The sequence below is a fragment of the Lagenorhynchus albirostris genome, chromosome 21 (genome assembly GCF_949774975.1).
Source record: "Lagenorhynchus albirostris chromosome 21, mLagAlb1.1, whole genome shotgun sequence".
NCBI classification, from domain to species: Eukaryota; Metazoa; Chordata; class Mammalia; order Artiodactyla; family Delphinidae; genus Lagenorhynchus; species Lagenorhynchus albirostris.
Genome location: NC_083115.1, coordinates 25,642,397 through 25,662,667, shown reverse-complemented (window position 1 = coordinate 25,662,667; position 20,271 = coordinate 25,642,397). Strand labels below are relative to the sequence as shown.

The 20,271-nt window shown below is 39.3% G+C and overlaps 1 protein-coding gene across 1 annotated transcript in view; it reads left to right on the top strand.

Moving 5' to 3' along the window:
• CSMD1 (CUB and Sushi multiple domains 1) overlaps positions 1-20,271 on the top strand; it is a 1,400,820-nt gene that overhangs the window by 1,272,727 nt on the left and 107,822 nt on the right. Inside the window, exons 42-46 of the mRNA XM_060136411.1 lie at positions 6,949-7,137; positions 15,085-15,262; positions 17,189-17,334; positions 18,120-18,200; positions 19,372-19,485. Of these exons, the coding sequence (XP_059992394.1) occupies positions 6,949-7,137; positions 15,085-15,262; positions 17,189-17,334; positions 18,120-18,200; positions 19,372-19,485 (708 nt within the window). The remainder of the gene's footprint in view (positions 1-6,948; positions 7,138-15,084; positions 15,263-17,188; positions 17,335-18,119; positions 18,201-19,371; positions 19,486-20,271) is intronic.

Below are 20,271 nucleotides of genomic sequence, written 5' to 3'. Positions count from 1 at the left end.
TTGTAGTTGCAACTGTGAACAAGCAATTTGGTGAACCGTCCTGCAGGGGAGCCTTTGGGCAGTGGGAAAGGCATGGGTTTGGCTGCAGCCTTAATGTAGGTGGATGTCATCAGTAGGTTCTGGAATCAAGGTGTTCACATAAGGAACACAGAACATTTAGGTGGACAATCGTTACAAAGGGAGGTGATGTGTTATCCTAGCCATGATAACAGCCACTTTGGGAAACTGGTGAGCTTGTGTATGTGTGCCTTTGAGAAATTCCGTTGACTACAACACGAGCCTTAGCCACTTCTATGACCAGATTAATCTTTTCATTGAGAGGAAGCCGAGGACTTGAAAAGGGCTTGGAGGTCATATTCAGCGTAGATGTTGATGCAGACTGCAGTCTCTCCTCCCTGTAAGGAGGCTGTTTTCTTAAAGTATTTCACACAATCCCCGTATTAGAAGTTGCTTCTCCCCGCTGGTCTGCCCCCATCTGATAAGTGGCTCAAGAGCTCCTCCTGGAGTGAGGGAATTTCATCATAGAAACCAGACATTTCTTACAGTCAAGACTTAACCTTGCTGAACTGATATATACAAACCATGTTCATTGCGTTTATTATCTCTGTTAATTCTTGTGAATAAGATAGGTATCTTCATTCTCCTTTCATAAATGAAGAAATGAGCCTCTGGAGTGGAAGTGGTTTGGTCAGCATCCCAGATCCATTAGATGAGAGACCCAGGTCCAGCTCAAGTCCCTGGGCTCCCTTCTAGCACATCCCAGGGCCTCTACTATTTTACAAAACGACCTCCAGGCTCTTGTACGTGCTTCAAAACCTATTTCTCTGTTGGTTGATGATTCTCTTTCTAATTCAACTTTTCAGTGATAGATCTGACAACAGATCTTGTAGAACAACTGGATAACACCTCAAAGAGTCTTTAGGAGTTGTCAAACATGGAAATATATGAAAATATATGAAATATATGAAGGACTCTATGTCCTTCAGTTGAAACAGAATTTGTTTGAAAATGGTGATTTTTACTTCTCTTTATGCTAGAAGTGGCTTCCTTATCAAATTCCAGTGAAGTGGTCTTTTCTTTTTCTCTCTTAGTTGTTTTTTTTCCTCAAATTAAAATGTGTTATATTATTAAAGTGAGTGAATGGGAATTAATGACCATGAGTGATGAGTACAGAAGAACAAAACTGTGCTTAGATGAGGGTCTGACACTTGGTTGAGCGATTCTTCACTCTCAAACCCAGAGGTCACATTAATTAAAGTCCCACCTCTGAAACCAGGTATATGGACACATCACAGATATTCAGAGGTACATGGACATCGACAATACAGGTAATAAAAAATCTACTGCACCTGTGCTAAGCAGCACACAATGGGAATCCTTCCAAAACTCATCTATTTTTTGCATACTAAAGAATTATTTTTATTACTTCTTTTTAGTTACTTTAATTCAGACACCTAATAGTCCTGTAGATCAATGCATGTATCACTCTGTAAGTGACCATGAGTCAAACTTTGGGAAGACATTTTTTATAAAAAGAGAATGTGACTTATGACTTAGTTGAAAATTTGGGAATATTGATATTGATATTTAAATAGTGAAGGACTCCATTAAATAAGAGATTTAGAACAAAGACCTAAAAATAGTGTCACTGATATTTATACTTAGTATATAATTCACAATTGAAAACAAGTTTAATTGGGATTGTAAATTCTTAAGAAAACTCTGAAATGAGCTGTGGGTTTTGTATTATGTCTTGTGCCTGGCAGATGTGATTTATGTGATAAAGAATGGGTCCTGGCTTTTAAAAACATGTCACTGTCCATTTGCACACATGTCCTAATGCCTCTCCTGTGGCTTGGCACATTTCACTACTAGGTTCTCCCCTTGTAAAAGCTGTAGACCATGAACAGGGGCAGGGGCTCTGGGAGGACGGCCTCTGGAGCTCCTCTCCTGGAGCTCCCCACCTTATCTCAGAGAACTGACTTCCTTCTGTCCTTGGGCCCTTCCTGTTCCCTCTGCTGAAGAGTCTCCCTTTCTTGGGCATTGCCTGACTTGCATCTTCTCCCCACTCAGATCTCAATTTCAGCATTAATTGTTCAAGGAAGCAGTTTTTGATCACCCTCACTTACTTTCATCCTGGGCTTTTTTCCCCTTTATTTCAGTCCTTGTTTATTTTTTTAATAATAGTTTACACAACTTACAATTGTACAATTGTTTTACATAATTACCAACGTATTGATTTATTTGTGTCTGTTTCCCTAAATAGAATGTAAGTTTCATGAGAGCAGGACCCGTTTCTGTCTAGTTTCCATTTGTAACTAGTATTTATAACCTATTAGACACTCAATACATGATTTTTATCTTACTCAATAAATGAATAGGTAATAAAAACTATAGTCCTGCCTACCTGGGCTGGCATTCTCTCTCTCTCTTTTACCCTTTAATTCCTATACAGGACAACTGCATTAGTGCCATTAAAAAAAGAAAGAAAAAACATTTTTTCTTTTAATCAAGGGTAACATAGAGCTGTTGGACTTAGAAAGGCAACCCTGAAATTTCTATCTCAGTCCCTTTCACAGAGTTTAGATGACGGGTAGAAATAGGCTGGCTTTATAAATCCCTAAAGAGACCTTGAATGCCAGTCTTAAATTATGCCACAAACCACATAACACATGTAGGGAAATGCATTGTGTGACATATTATTAGTGTGTGTGATGAACGTGTGGAGCATGCGTGTGTGAGTCTGTCCTAAATGCTGTTTCACGTGACTGTTCATCAGGAATCTCTGTTACCGTTACCTCCTTTATAATGTACTGTGATAATTGGTTCTTGTATTGATACCCTAAGGGCACCGCTAGAGCATGAACAGAATCTTTCAGGGAGGGCAGGGTGATGTTGAACATTGTTTAATTTGATTTTCGTCCCGTGGAAACTGGCAATCCGTTTTTGATATTTACTTTTTAAGTTTTATCATTAGCAGCTATATTTGATGTATTAGAGGCCTCATTTCTCCAGCAGAACTTATTGTATTTCAAGCAAAACAAGAATGAGAACAAGCGGCTGATTTCAGTTGAAAAGAGTATAATAAAGGAGGAAACTGGCTAATAGTTGAAATGCAGCATGGGAGTCTCTGTTCTTTTTCTGAGCACAGGTCTATAAGGTGACTTTAACTCAAACAGCAATATTGCGAGGAGGGAAACCATGCACTGTGGATATTTGCCAGGCCTGGCTTTCAGGAAAAGGCTGCGTCATGGCCTTCCAAGTGGGGTGGTCCTTGGGAGAGGCAGGCAGCCTTGCTGTGTGATTGCCAAGTGGGCCAGGGAGAGAGGCACATTATGGGGAAGGAGGAGAGAGGTGTGTGTGGGGGGGGGTGCGTGTGTGCGTGCGTGGGTGTGCATGCGTGTGTGGCTATGAGTTAGTATGGAGGGTCCAGGGCCTCCCTTAGAGAGAGGCTCCCCACTCCCACCCTGAGGGCTCTTCTACCTCCAGGTTCTACTTGGTTCTGGACCCTGGAGGAGCCAGTGCCAGGAACTATGTCAAGATGCTCCCAGACCTTGGCCACCGCTGCATCCTCTGCTTTCTGCTTTCTTGCTCCCAATCACTCTTCAACTGCTTATCTGACTCTTGTCCAGAGACGTATACAATTGCAAATATAAGATACTGAAATTAAGGAATTTTTAACCTGCTAACTATAGTCAGGGTTTAACCGTAGTATCTTGCTGTGAGCTGTGCAGTATCTTTATTGAAAATATAAATGAATAAATATATATATACATATACGACTGCATATATCTATATGTATATGTGTGTATTTCTGTGGCTGTTGGAAGATATGACATTACAACATCTTACCTCTTCAGTATTTATGAGTCAAAATATCATAATTTATTTGTTTAGACATTTAGATTACTATAGTGTAAGTAATGATGCAATGAACATATTTAAAGATTTGGCTTTTTCTTTGAAATTATTTTCATAGTAGAGATTTCTGTAAATGGTATTACTAGGTTAAATGTTTAAAAAACTGATTCTTTATGGCTCTGTTCAAATTGCTTTCCCAAAATTTTATGGCAAATCACATTGCCATAAATGATTTACCCAGTTGACTCATTGGCATTGCATATTGTTACTTTAAAGAAAAAATACCATTTCAGTAGTTTATTCATTAAGAAAAAGCTATTAATAGTAATCCTCTATAGCAAAGTTTAACATTTGGCAAATGTTAATTAAGAGAAACCCCAAACGCCAAACAGCAGCTACGCTGATCTCTCACATTGCAAGTGCACTTGTAATACGACCTGGTTGGTATCTTTCCATGTGGCCCCCGGAGTATCTTTATGGAACTATCCAATCCTTGTACCATGAAAAAAGGCCAGTTCATAGTCTAACCCTTACCTGCCCGTGAAGTCTAACCTGAGAGTTTCCAAGCCACGTACTCCATGTGTTCCAGTCTTAACAATCTGCTTAAATAGTGCTCCATTGCACACACGTTCACATGTCCATCAGCTATCACACAGGCTACGATGTTGTCCCTTTCATCTTATTACCAGCATCCTCTTTCACCCCCTCTTTATTCCAGGTTCTAAGTACAGAAACATTAAGTCTAAAACTCTGGGAAATGCCTGGCACAAATCATAGACCATATAATTTTTCAGGATTTATTTAAAATCACCAATGGTGATCACCTGGTTAAACTAATTATATATACAATGAAAATGTTTATTTTACTTTATTCGCCACGTGAAGGACCTCCCAGTCACTTGCATCCTTTACATTATTATTCCGTTTTCAGTTGACTGTGAGAACAATGGTGCTGGGATCGTGCACGGGTCTGTTTGCAGCAGGAATGCATCACGGGGAGAAGCTGAACTGCAGTTCCTCCTGTGTTGGTTCTTCATAGAGTGGCTTTATTACTGTGTCAGTAGTGAGCTCCCAGCCCCTTTATGTATAAGAGCAGAGTCTAAACACTAGATGATCCTTAAAAAACTAAAAATAGAATTACTATATGATCCAGCAATCCCACTACTGGGCATATACCCAGAGAAAACCATAATTCAAAAAGACACATGCACCCCAATGTTCACTGCAGCACTATTTACGATAGCCAGGTCATGGAAGCAACCTAAATGCCCATCGACAGACGAATGGATAAAGAAGATGTGGTATGTATATACAATGGAATATTACCCAGCCATAAAAAGGAATGAAATTGGGTCATTTGTTGAGACGTGGATGGATCTAGAGACTGTCATACAGAGTGAAGTAAGTCAGAAAGAGAAAAACAAATACCGTATATTAATGCATATATATGGAACCTAGAAAAATGGTACAGATGAACTGGTTTGCAGGGCAGAAATTGAGACACAGATGTAGAGAACAAACGTATGGACACCAAGGGGGGAAAGCGGGGGGGTGGGGGTGGTGTGATGAATTGGGCGATTGGGATTGACATGTATATGCTGATGTGTGTGAGATTGATGACTAATGAGCACCGGCTGTATAAAAAAACTAAATTAAATTAAAAATAAATAAATAAAATAAATAAACACTAGATGATGACCTGGTGAGATTCCACTTCTCTGAAGTATGCATGACCCTCCTACCAGAGCAGGTAAGAAGGTGTTGACAAGGCGGCTGATTTAGCTTTAAGATTCGATATTGTTACCAAACTCAGGTTTGGCTGCTCACCACTCAAAGGCCAATAATCAAGAGGCAAGTGTCAGTAGAAAGGAAAGGTGCTTTAATCAGAGAAGCCGGCAATCTGGGGGGAAGGTGGACTCGTGTCCCAAGACCAACTCCCAAGATTCTGCTCCGTCATAACAGTTTTTAAAGGGAAAAGGGCGGGGGGAGAATCTCAGTGAGTCATCAGGCAGGAGGTTGGGTTCTGCATCACTGTCCATTACGTGCAGACCGGCTGACTCTCTCTTCAGATGTTTTCTCGTCTGCATGACCTGCCTGCAGGATTGCTAAGGGGGCTCTTGCGGGATGGAGAGTTAGTCATTCTTTAACTGCTTAATTCCTCATTCTTACCTGTTTTAATCTAGGAGAAGAATCAACAGGTTAGGCAAGGCATGGTGTGCATGCATGAGCGCGTAAGTCAGGAGTTATGTTCAGTTGCCTAGTGATCTCATTCCTATAATCAGGTTAGAGGGGAACAGAAATGAGCAAACAGGAAAGGGGCAGAAGAGCTGCTTTCAGTATCAGGAGATTACACCTAATTATGCATTTGTTAACTCTCACTGATTTATGTGTACATTTCTGAATTACACAGTCTGCAAACATTTATTATCCACCAACCTACCTAGAGTTTATTTTAGGGAACACAAAAGACTTAGTGATATAGTGATAAACCACAATAAACAATGTATTATAAAGAGATTGTACTGATAGATCGTAATGGCTAGCGTAATGATTCTACACTTCCTTTTAAGGAGAAAGTTAAGAAAACGAAATGGATTTCTTTACTTCATTTGCACTAAACATTAACTGAACTCAACAAAACAACAACCTGTTTCCTAATTAGAAACACTTAGAAAGGAGTGCTAGGATAGTTTTCTTTTAAATTAGAAGAAAACCGTTTAGGTCCGTGTTCACCTGATGTTCCTTACAAAGGCATTTTTTATTATCATCTATATTTCTTTTTTTCATTAAATTCCCCACATACATTTTTTTTCCAAGGTAAGCATTGTCAAATTTATTTTTGGTATGGGCTATGTAACTTCTAAAGCATACAGTAAGTGTTCATTAAATGCAAATTGTTATAATTCTACTACTACTAATAATTACTGTTTTAACTTAGGATGGTAATGGGCAACTTAATAAAGACCTTGTTTAAAACTCATGTCTAAAAAGTTCACTCTAAGAAGCTGCACGCCATCAAATCCCTCCTCTAATTCCAGACTAATTGCACTTGCTATTCCTGAGCTGGGCTCTGTCTGTCTGTTCCAGCCTATGGATTACAGAACTGCCCAGACCCGCCGCCTTTTCAGAATGGGTATATGATCAACTCGGACTACAGTGTGGGGCAGTCGGTATCTTTTGAGTGTTATCCTGGGTACATTTTAATCGGCCACCGAGTCCTCACCTGTCAGCATGGGATCAACAGGAACTGGAACTACCCTTTTCCAAGGTGTGATGGTAGGTTAATCACTTTTCTTGGAAACAATTTAAGTTTTCATGTGTATAATGGTGCCTGAAATATTAAGTGAATGTATTTGAGAATTCATTAATTTGTTCAACAAATTTTTATTGGCAATCTATTATGTTAAACTCATTCTACTTAGTATTTCAGGAATGTATCATATGCCAGTAAGGTAAAAAAAAAAAGAATAGGTCTTGCCCTCAAGGAAACTACAAGGGTAACAGAACAATAAACATGAATATTTATTATGCAAAATCAGGCACAAAGAGCATTTTGATGAGTTACAAATACAGAAGATGGTGTTTGCTTGGGAAATCTTTATGACTAGAGCAGTGCTTAGTTTTACAGTAGTTCTACCAAATTGCTGGATTAGAGGGGAAAAGAGTACTCTATTTCACCCTAGATATTTTCTATTGTTTAACTTTTGTAATAATCATATATTGATTTTGTATTTCAGAAAACTGACTTTATTTTTGTAGTTGGCCTTGAAGGACACGTACTATTTTGCTACTCAGAGATAGAGACCATCTCAGATAGAAGCAGTAGTGTGAGCAAAGACATAGTGCAGGAGCAACCTTAGGAAAAAATTAAGTAGGGTCCTTTACTGGTGCATGAAGATCAGATCTGGTTTCAGTGAATATCCCTAGTCTGAGCAGAAATCACTTCTTTAAAGCTCCTGTTTGGCTGTCTAATTTTTATGATGACTCTGAAATTTTTACAATATTAAGTTAAATAGATCAAGTACTTTGTTTATGAAGAAAGCATATGAAATAGAAAAGTTACCATAAACCTAATGTTCTAACATTATAAATACAGTACCTCTGAATGAAAAAATAATGAAGTTACCAACTTTTGAAATGCTAAATACTTATATCTCAGGGGCAAAAAGGGGAAGGCATCTGTCTGTTTTGAATTTCTACTGAAGAAGTAAAAAAAATAAAAGCAACTTGATAGACTTTTTAAATCATATTTTTCACCTGTACTTTTCCATTCTTTGTCATTATATGAACAGCTATAAAAGAAAAACATTCACTGTATTTTTTTAAAAAATAGTTATTTTAGTTGACTACAAATTTAATAACATAAAATAGCATTTTAAATTATTTTCTAAAACTAAGAATAGCAGTAGCATATCTGGTATTTTTTATTAACACACTTTAGAAACTTTTTGTACTACTCACCATTTAAAAATTCATATATTTATATATATAAATTACTTGGAATTGTCAGGATTGAAAGCCCTTTTTACTTGCAATTTTTGCCGGAATCCTTTGAATTCATATGTAAATAGGAGACTCCTTGGCTCGATATAAAAAAATAGAATTATGTATTTAATTAGATTACATTGCTTTTTCAAATCCAGCTTTCCAACATGGAAATAATTGCTGGCTTAGAATTATTTTGTCAGTGTGAAGATAACAAGATACATCTTTTTGGATGATATATGATGTATAATGCTACCCAGAGTTGGCCAAACCATGAAGCTAAAATCCTCCAGACATCCAAGACAGCCCAAGACTCCTGGTACCTCGTGAAAGTTCCAGGACTGCCCCCAAGCCACCCTGAAGCGTGGCTAATTTACGAGTAGGACTCACAGAACTCAATAAGCTATTATACTCAAGACTGTCGTTTATAACAGGAAAAAGACATTAAAATCATCCAAGAGAGTGATGCACAGGGTGGAATGTAGGGGGTGCCTCACCCTCAGAAATGACTTGTGACAATATGCATGGAGAACGTCCGCCCTGGGCAGCTCAGCTGAGCCTTAGTGCCCAGAGTTTTTATTGGGTCTCCTTCATGTAGGCATCACTGATGATTGCTTATCTAGTGGTTGATAATCAGTTTCCAGACCAGCTGATATCCTGTGACCCAAAGGCCCCGCCCTAAATCGCAGGGCTGGACTTTCTGGCAGGCCAGCCCCATCCTAAGACTAAGGGATGTGGCCAGGCCCCCAGGAGAAACAAAGACACTCCTATCAGGTATGGCAAAAAATTAACTCCCAGAATCCAGGGCAAATGCCAGACCTTTCTTTAGGTAAGGTCAGATTCTTTACTACTAGATACTTTTGCCATTATGTGTCTCTTCATACCTATAATGTCATAGACAGAATAAAAAATCAAAACATAAGATCCATGTAAAATTCTTATATTGTAAAGCAAGTGTTCCAAGATGTTTTTAATGTCTTCCATATTAGATTAAATTCTAAAAAAATAACTGGGGGGTGTTATTTTAAAACAGAAGTTATTTTATCTAGAAAAGGTTGCATTTCCAAAAAGTTAAATAAAAAAGTGTCCTATTTCCTGAGAATGGTGGGCTGTTCAGATGCCTATCAGGATTCAAGTAAACTACAGTTAGGCCCCTCACAGGACACGAGCAGACGCTCTGATTATCCAATATCCTCACCTAAAATGTATCCTATTAACACAGAGTGGTTTATCATTTCAGATTTATGCTTGGTATACAGGGCAAGTGTACTGAAAAACACTCTTCAAAGGTCCAGCCCTGTAGACTTCAGAAGAATCTTAGGAAAAAAAAAAAAAAAAGATACTTTGAACAAGTTCTGGACATCTTTATTAAAAACTGAGCAATTCAGACAATTAAGATCCAAGAATTTTAAATCTTAAGCCATCAAGCTTCACAAGTGTGTATTAAATTGGTTTGTATGAATATGCTGCTAATTTGCATAAGAATCTGTTATGTAAAATTAGTATATTCTGAATTTATCTGAAAAAAATCTGGACTACAAGTGTGATCTTATTATAATAAATAAATGAAAGTATATCTCTGAAAGTGACCTGAGAAATTTAAGCCATTATTTTTACTGTAACTTAAGAAGTCTCAATTTTTAAAAATGGGTTAAAATATGGTTAAGAAGGCTGTGGGTTATTAATTTACTAAATGTAATTTCATAATTAAATATGCATCTACACTTAGACATATAGTGCAAAATTTAAAGTATTTTGTTGACCTAATTAATTCTTTAACACTGAAATATTTATGTAGATATACTTCTAAGGTCTTTTTAAAAAGTTTTAACATGGTGGTAATAATCCACATCTGCTGAGACATTCAGCTGATGCCTCACCTGCATCATATTCAGTATATCTAAGCTGTCTCTAGAACTTGATGGAAATAGACAGCTTAATCATTTGTATGTACTTATTTTCCTCTGGAGAAATACATATGGAAATAACTTGAGGACTTTGATTGGCTATGCTTCTCACAGCAATCCTTCCTCCCAAACTAAGCTTTTTATTCTTAACATAGATGTATGTGTAAAGAGTTACATGCAGTACTCGCACTTCTGACACTTCTGGCCACCAGTGTGTGAGCTCTTCCTAAGCAAGCAATTCTGTGACACCAGATGGATGTCCTACACGGGAACTCAGTTCTGATGCTGTCTCCCTGGTGACGGCTTCAGATCCCCAGGTTACAGACTCAGTCCCACAAGACTGCCCCCCTCCCTGCCCCAACTTCAGATGCAAATCCAGGTTGTCACCTGTACTTCTGATAGACTGCAGATTCCCATAGTTCCCTCCTCCTGTTGGATTAATTGGCTGGAGCCACTGAACATTTTACTTACTAGGTAACTAATTATCAATACCAAGGATATAGCCCGGGAGCAGCCAGGTGGAAGAGATGAGGGGCCTGCAGCCCTGTCCAGGTGCTCCGTCCCACCTCCCACAGCTCCACCCTCCACCAACCGGAACCTCTCTGGACCACCCCTCCTTTCTTTTCTCTAAAGGAGGATTCATCACATAGGCACGATTGATTAAATCCTGGGCCCTTAGGTTGGAGATTAAGTCGACCCCCCCTTCCTCTTTCCTTCCCAGAGGTGGAGGTGGGGCTGAACCTCCAGTCACAGGTTGGTTCCCCGGGCAACCAGCCCCCAGGCTTCAGGGCTTTCCAAATCACCGCATTAACATAAACTCAGGTGTGGCTGGAAGGGGCCTGTTATGAATAATAAAAGACAGTTTGATCTTCATCACTTTGGAAATTCTGAGGGTTTTAGGAGTTCTGTGCCAAGAACAGGGAAGAAGGCCAGAACTGCATGCATTTCTTCTTATAAGTTGTGCTGCCTCAGTGTATGCTCATGGATACATAGACGGATACGTGTGTGTTGACTCTGGCCCCTGGGGTGGAGGCGAGTGCGGCATCTGTATCACTCCCAGTTGCGGAGTGCAGTGCACAATACCCCGATGGTCTCTCTCCTGGCTGCTGGGTTGCCTGCCCCTCCCGCTGGGACCAGGCTGCTTGGCAGATAGGTGGTTGGCTGTGGTACAGGGACCCCTCCAGTGACTGGATGCTCCACCCCGGGGTTGTGATTCATCTCCACTGGAGGGTCTTCTTTGAATCTCACCATCAGGGAGAGCATGGGGGTGGATGCATTTCATGTGGGCTAGATCACAGGTTCACTATTGCTTCAGAGTTCACCTGAGATGCTGCTCACACATGGAACTCAAAATACACCTTTGGTGCCACGAAGGTGAGGGGAAAGCCTCTGGGAAGAGATCCTGGACAGGCCAGAGAAAATGGAGATGCAGCTTTGACTCACTGTTGTAGGGCCGTACGTTTTCTCACTACAGGCCACACAGCAGGATTTTGCCTGGAGAAAACGTTATGTGTGCATTGACAGTATTATTACCCAAGTTGAATGTTATACTTATTTAGCTTTTAACATCTTTCCTTATCACTACATGGTGTGCAGTGAGGTCTGCAAGGGCAGTGATGGGGTGTCTGTGGGTCTTTGCTGTATCCCCAGCTCCAGCCCCACTGTCTGGTACGTAATAGACTCTCAATAAACACTCATTGAATACATGAGTGAAAGGATTTGGTATTTGAATATCATAGGTAAATCATGGCAAATATATTAAGTGACATAATGTCAGAATGTGTTTTACCAAGAAAATAACCATATCATTTATTTTGACCTTTAAGAGGTGGGCACCGTGCTTTTTGTTTGTTTGTTGTTTTGTTTTCTTCCCCCCAATGGGAAGAGTACTACTCCAAATAGTGTGGTTTTAGATGCAAATTAAGGAGTCAGAATGCTAAAGGGAAACCTTAGAGTTATAAATCAATACCAAATGATTAACCTCAAGTCACACATCAGGTAGGTCAGCCCAATGGCTTCAACACATTTTTTTTTAACATCTTTATTGGAGTATAATTGCTTTACAATGGTGTGTTAGTTTCTGCTGTATAACAAAGTGAATCAGCTATACGTGTGCATCTATCCCCATATCTCCACCCTCATGCATCTCCCTCCCACCCTTCCTATCCCACCCCTTTAGGTGGTCACAAAGAACTGAGCTGATCTCCCTGTGCTATGCGGCTGCTTCCCACTAGCTATCTGTTTTACATTTGGTAGTGTATATATGTCCATGCCACTCTCTCACTTCATCCCAGCTTACCCTTCCCCCTCCCCGTGTCCTCAAGTCCATTCTCTACGTCTGCATCTTTATTCCTGTCCTGCCCCTAGGTTCCTCAGAACCATTATTTTTTTAGATTCCATATATACGTGTTAGCATATGGTATTTGTTTTTTTCTTTTTGACTTACTTCATTCTGTATGACAGACTCTAGGTCCATCCACCTCACTACAAATAACTCAATTTCATTTCTTTTTATGGCTGAGTAGTATTCCATTGTATGTATGTGCCACATCTCCTTTATCCATTCATCTGTCAGTGGACACTTAGGTTGCTTCCATGTCTGCCTATTGTAAATAGAGCTGCAATGAACATTGTGGTACATGACTCTTTTTGAATTATGATTTTCTCAGGGTATATGCCCAGTAGTGAGATTGCTGGGTCGTATGGTAGTTCTATTTTTAGTTTTTTGAGGAGCGTCCATACTGTTCTCCACAGTGGCTGTATCAATTTACATTCCCACCAACAGTGCAAGAGGGTTCCCTTTTCTCCACACCCTCTCCAGCATTTGTTGTTTGTAGATTTTTAAATGATGGCCATTCTGACTGGTGTGAGGTGATACCTCATTGTAGTTTTGATTTGCATTTCTCTAATGATTAGTGACATTGAGCATCCTTTCATGTGTTTGTTGGCCATCTGTATGTCTTCTTTGGAGAAATGTCTATTTAGGTCTTCTGCCCATTTTTGGATTGGGTTGTTTGTTTTTTGGATATTGAGGTGCATGAGCTGCTTGTATATTTTGGAGATTAATCCTTTGTTAGTTGCTTCGTTTGCAAATATTTTCTCCCATTCTGAGGGTTGTCTTTTCGTCTTGTTTATGGTTTCCTTTGCTGTGCAAAAGCTTTTAAGTTTCATTAGGTCCCATTTGTTTATTTTTACTTTTATTTTCATTTCTCTAGGAGGTGGGTCAAAAAGGATGTTGCTGTCAACACACTTATTTTTAAAGTGTTTTCTATTCATTGTCTCACTCATTTTCAGTCTCTCAATTATTTGTTGTCCATGTTTATTGAGATCCGAGCCCAGCAATAAGATTAATGCAAGGAGGTTGGGTGGGGGTGGGGACACCGTCCCTGACTCCCACCTGCTGACATTAGTCTAATGGTGAAGAACAGCTGGCCGTGAACTGTAGACCATGGGCACTTGGAGCCCAAGCCACCAGGAGAGACTTTCAGGGGGTGGTGACATTTGAGTTTTGAAGGAAGATACCAGTTCACCGGGCAGCAAGGTAGGAGAAAAGCATGTGGGCTTTTCGTGCAGGTGGACAAGGGCATGACGTTTGCAGCTGAGAAAAAGTATGGCATCTTCAGGGTACACCGTAGCTTGTTGTGACTGCAACGTGGTTTCTGGCCCTATTTTAAAGATTATAAGTATCTGTATACTTTGTTTTGCTAGGTTACACGTCAAGGTCTGTCTGACTCCAAACCCCACTTATAATTATGCTATAAAACTTGTAAAATGTTTTCCACAGCCCCTTCTAATGAATTTACCCAAAACTCGGGCTGATTCAATCTACTTGACGCTGGTACATTTTCTAACCCCTTTGAAATCAGGGTGCATCTGTATAGTTGATGTGTCATATAGTGCTTCATGGTATTTCATCAGTCATCATTTTGAATTGTTTTTGAACTTTTAATAAAAATGTATTTCAGCTTATTCACTCCACCTAAATTTTATGACTTTTGTGGCAAATATTTGAAAGCCTCACAAGATTCCTGTTAGTAACAGACACTCTTATAGCATCTATTGGCTTTTAGTTTTACTTGTCTATGACTTTGATGTATTATTCTACAATCTAAATTAAAGAATACGTCTCAGATTTTCTGCTCATGTATGATCATTTCATTTTTCCATAAAATAAAATAATTTCCATGGCAACAGTGATGATCCCTTTATTAAGTAAAATAAAAATGGACTCTTTGAGTATTGGGATTCTTCACATCATTGATAGCTGGTGAGATATGGGAGTGCTTCTATAAAATACCACTTACGTAATTTTATCTCATTTCTCCAGGTGTAGATCTGAGGAGAATTGATTATGTCTTTGTTTCAAGGCAAATAGACTTAGATGCTTCTCTTTTAGACAGTTTAAATAGGCTTTAGAAATCTCACTTGAAACAAAAAAAAAAATTGTCTTTCAGTTAAATATTTATGCATAATTTCAACATCCGTTTTGCATCAGATGGTCCAACGGATTATCATCTCAGTCACAGGAGACAACTGACTAAGGGTTTTTTCTTTCTTTTTAATTATGTGGAAATGACTTTATCCTAAGGGTATTTTGAATGTTTGGAGAATATATTAAATGAAACCTAGATAACGTAGCTAAGAAGTATAATTCTTCCAAGGTTTTAAGACTTTAGGGGGATTATTTTGACAAAGTAGTTCCTGAGAGATATTTCACAATTATTTCTTAGAAGGCAAATTTTGCCTGAGGGACCTTAGAGACTGAGAAACATTTCACTGTATCCTTTGTAAGTGGACTGTGTGGGCTTGATTTTTCTTACTTCCTTCTCAGCTCCTTGCGGGTATAACGTGACATCTCAGAACGGGACCATCTATTCCCCTGGGTTTCCGGACGAGTACCCCATTCTGAAGGACTGTGTCTGGCTCATCATGGTGCCGCCCGGTCATGGCGTCTACATCAACTTCACCTTGCTGCAGACTGAAGCTGTCAACGACTACATCGCTGTTTGGTATGAGAACCTTCCCTGAAACACCATCTGTCGTTGTGATAAACCATTCTTGTAACCACTGACGGGTCACTTAAATCTATTTAGAAATGGAGTAGTTAGGTAAATATCAAAAAGGAAAGTTACCAAGTAAATCTAGAGTTACAGAGAAGAAACCTTAGGTACTGTGTTTGAGTTTTACTACATGGTAGATGTATTCAGGATTACTCTCGATATAGGAGACTATCCCATGATTATTTTATTTTTCATTTTTGTTTTCTGTTTCAATTTTTATTTATTTATTTTTTTGACTGCACCACGCAGCTTGTGGGATCTGAGTTCCCCAACCAGGGGTTGAGCCCGGGACCCTCAGCAGTGAAAGCACGGAGTCCTAACCACTGGACCACCAGGGAATTCCCTGTTTTATTTTTCATTTTAAGTGTGATGGCTGTTTTTCCTGAAAGAAAAGCTGATAGGATCCTTTGCCATTATAAGAATTTGATGCTTCTAGAAATGATTGCAGAAATGATTACACACAGCTTTCTCTCCGTGCTTTATAAACCTTGCAGAACCGCCCTCCCATGTGCTGTGTAGGGGATACTAAATGGGGATGTAGCCCTGGCTCCCTGTCGAATGAGCCACGTGGTCTGGATAAGTGACTTAAACTCTCCTTGACTAAATGTTCCTATCTATGGGAATGACTATTCCTACCTTTGCATTTGGAGGTTAGAGTTTATGTGGGAAATGGGAATGACAATTTCTCTGTCAAACCATGGTAGAAAAAGTAGAGCGTACTGTCGGGGCATGACCCAGAGTTGAAGAGCCAGGATGTGCTTTTGGAAGAAACTGCCCTGAAAACTCAAGGAGTAATCACACTTAACAAGGTTGTGTGTGGTGTGTGTGTGTGTGTGTGTATGTTGGCAAAGTTGTTGTAAATGTAGTGGTTGTTCAATTTATTGGAAAATCTGTAAGGCAAGAGAACAGGGAGAGTTGCAGGCGTTGGGAGACACCAGGTATGTAGTGGCTGAAGTCTCCTGAGAGCCCAGAGAGAAGAGGTGACCTGGCCAGGTAAGCAGGGTGGACCATACAGAACCTCATAAATCATGTTAAGGGTTTCAGGCTTCATCCTAGAGCAACAAGGATTCACCTTAGGGTTATAAGAAGGAGAATTACAAGACCAGATCCTGGTTTCAGAATACGCAGTCTCATTGTGTGGGAAGCATGTCAGCTGGCCGAGAAGGGAGAAGAGTCCAAGAAGCCTTTGAGGCTGTAGAAATAAGCCTGACAGGGAGGGGCATCCCGGTCATGGGAATGAGGGGGAATGGACAACTTGAAAGGTTAAACTGACCACATGAAGCTGCCATTTCAGAAGCAAAGCAAAACAGACAACACCAAATGAAGATCCACACAATAATATCAGCAGGTCTGCTCGGATTAACTGGTAGATTTAGGAGGTAGCAGGAAAATCTTCATCAGGGAACAACAGCGGAATGAGCCCCTGTTGTCCGAATGTGCGTGAGACAGAGAGACTGGAGTCCCATCAACTGTGAATATTAAGTATCTTGATATTTCTAAACACGGTATCTAGAAGACAGCAATATTTTATTCAGTTTTTTAAAATATTTCAATTCAGTAGCAAGAGCTCCATAAATCTCACCTGTGATTAAAGAGACACTCTGAATTTAGACTTTAAAATGTGAGCATTTGAGAAGAAGCTGATAAATGGCATTGCCGTCACTAGAATAAATGTGACCTGGTCTCAGAAATGCCTCAGAAAAGGTCGGCTGTGGAAGGAACAAGTGAGCCCGAGCTTCTGGTTTGAAGACCAGACTTTGCAGATGGATCCTGGGGTCAGACCATCGTCTTTCACCGAGATGGAGCCCGACTGGTTGTTAATCTAAGCTGTAACTAGGAACTTTCTCCTCAGATGACTCCCCTTCTCTTTCCTAGGGATGGTCCCGATCAGAATTCGCCTCAGCTGGGAGTTTTCAGTGGAAACACAGCCCTGGAAACAGCGTACAGTTCCACCAATCAAGTCCTGCTGAAGTTTCACAGCGACTTTTCAAATGGAGGTTTCTTTGTCCTCAATTTTCATGGTCAGTGTACTTTCACTCTGTTGATGAAGGCAAAGAATTCCAGTTGATTTTTCTCATAGCGTCGACATAAACCTTGTTTCCATCTAAGGTTCCTTGATTCTGCCAACCGAGAACCAATAGGATTTTCTCGCATTTCATGCCAGAGGTTCCCATGACCCTTTTTTCTTCCTGATGTATTTATTATTTCCCATCTCTTTTGTAGTAAGCTTGGATTTACTCCAAGATAAGTGTATTGTATGTGAAACTCTGATATGGAGACCACTGAAATACATTTAGCACCTTTCATAGATTTCCTCATCTCTGTCTTCAGATGAACCTCGATAGCAAATGTCATGTGATTGCAGAGGGAACAAAGCCAGTCTTTACTGATTTTGAGAATGAATGCTAAATAATTTAGGGAAAAAGATACCAGTCCCTCATCTCTCATGAGGCCTGCCACATGGACTTCCTCAGGACAAGAGACAGAGGAGGACCATGTCAGAGCCAGACATGGATGTGGAACCATTTCTCTTGCAGAATTCCAAATATATGTAAAGTGTTTTTCTTTAAACATTATAATATTTTAAATTTTATACTTTTTCCTTTCAATTTTAGATATTCCTTGATATTAAGTAATTCTGTAAGCATTTGAAGCTCAAGACTTTCGTAAAACTATGATTTACAAATACAGACATGTTCCTGTACCTAAGCATTACAACAACACAACATAAGAGGAATGCTTTTTGTAAGATTTCTGTTTATTCAGCAAATGTAATTGCTCTTATTGTTTTTTATGAACCATGTAGCATTCCAGCTCAAGAAATGTCAGCCTCCCCCAGCAGTTCCACAGGCAGAAATGCTTACTGAGGATGAGGATTTTGAAATAGGTAATGTTTTCTTCATTACAACATCATTAGCTCAACCCACCTTTTTTACACCCACCCAACTGCAGTAGTCAGTCAAGTAAATGAGTATTTGTCAGAAATATTCCTCAAGCTTTGCTAGAGAGATATACACAGAGGTCATGCACTGAGTAAATATCTTTTTCTTTCTTCATCTCCATGATTTTCAGTGTTTTTTTTCCGTTTGAATTTTGCTTTTGTCATTTTGAGCACATTTTCCCCCTACATCACTCAGTAGTTTGCATTTTTCTCCTGAAAAGCAGTTTTCAGAGACAGACTTAAACAGATGTTGGTGTTTAGTTAGGGAACCATGTTCATGAACTAGAAGAAGAAAATCATTTGTAGCTAAAATAATGATTAGTCTAACATTGACCTTTCATTGAAACTGAAATACAATTGGTGAATACATTTAATGATAATATTTAGAGATTCTCTTTTTTCATTTTATATTAATGATCTGTTTCATTAAATAATCATCAGGTCACATTAGGAAACCAGCCGTGGTGTATGTTTGCCGTATAGTTATTGTGATGCAGGATTTCTCTGTCTCAGTTACAAATACTCTGTCCTGTTGTCACACCCTGTTTCAGACCAGTGGTCAAACCATGTGACCTAATTTCTGCTCTACTCCTAAGGGCTTAGTTAATGAGAACATTGTGCTAATTAGGCCAAGTTCATTGTATAGCCCTCTCTGGATGCATTAAAGCCATTCTGTTGTACAACCTTAAATCCCAAGCATCTATTTCTCTTTTCTTTCTCTCTTTCTTCCCTCCTTCCTCCCTCCCTCCCTCTCTCCCTCCCTCCCTCCCTCTCTCTCTCTCTCTTTCTTTCTTTCTTCCTTTCCTTCCTTCCTTCCTTCTTTCCTTTTCTTTTTTTAGTAGTCATGGGCAAAGGGAAATGAACGTAGACACATCAGTCAAAGAAGGAAAATCTGCTACATAATTTCTGTAGAAATACTGGTTACATTTAAGGTGGCATTTTTATAAATTAAGAACTGAAAATGGCACCATTTCATTAAACAGACGACACATGAATACCGATCTTGATTCAGAAACAGTTTGCGCACTCACTTAAGCCGCATGCGTGTTTAATACATTCCCACGCCGCGTGTCCTGGAGACAGAATCTTCAAGTATATGCTGTGCTGGCTCCTTCAGGAGACTCCGTGAAGTACCAGTGCCACCCTGGGTACACGCTGTCCGGGACGGACACGCTGACCTGTATGCTCGGCTCGCAACTGCAGTTTGAAGGCTCTCTCCCGACGTGTGAAGGTATGAAGTTTATACTACAAATATGCTTGTTCAACACGGAACATGGTGTAACTTGTATTGGTCTGGACTTCCTTGCATGTGTCTGAATTTCTTTGTATGCATCTGGTTTTGTCTCTATCTGTGTTATGATTCCGTTGCAATTAAAATCACCGGCTAACAGAAATATCTTACCCTTGCTTTTAGGTAGCTCCACAAAATAAATCAAACCTATATCAAATAAGAAGTCTTGCTGTTTCCCAACAGTTTGTCAGGAAAATTTTCATACATATGGCAAAGTTGAAATAATTTAAAAATAATACCCATTGCCTATGTTCCACCATTAATATTTACTGCATATCCTTTGTCACGTTTCTCTTATCTGTCTATCCATCCATTAATCTATCTATATTTTTGATACCTTCAAGGCAAATTGCAGGCATCACTACACTTCCCTCTGAATTCTTTAGCATGCATAAGATTAGTGTTTACTATTTTTTTTCTGTAGAATGTATAGACATTGAAATGCACATATGTTGCATAAAATAAATGCACACATTTCATATTTTTACAGCTTTAAATTGTATAAACCATATGCAATAACAGATAATATACAATAGCAGAACAAAATATGTGGTTGAATCTATTGATTCAATTGATTTGAATATCATTAGATCATTTAAAATACATTACTTAAAGGCACCACTTTTAAGCACTATTGGAAGAAAAAAAGATTTGGAAGAGACGTAAATAAGCCAAAATGTCTCAATATAAGTCAGAAGTATGACTGGTTGCCTGTCAAAGAGCTTT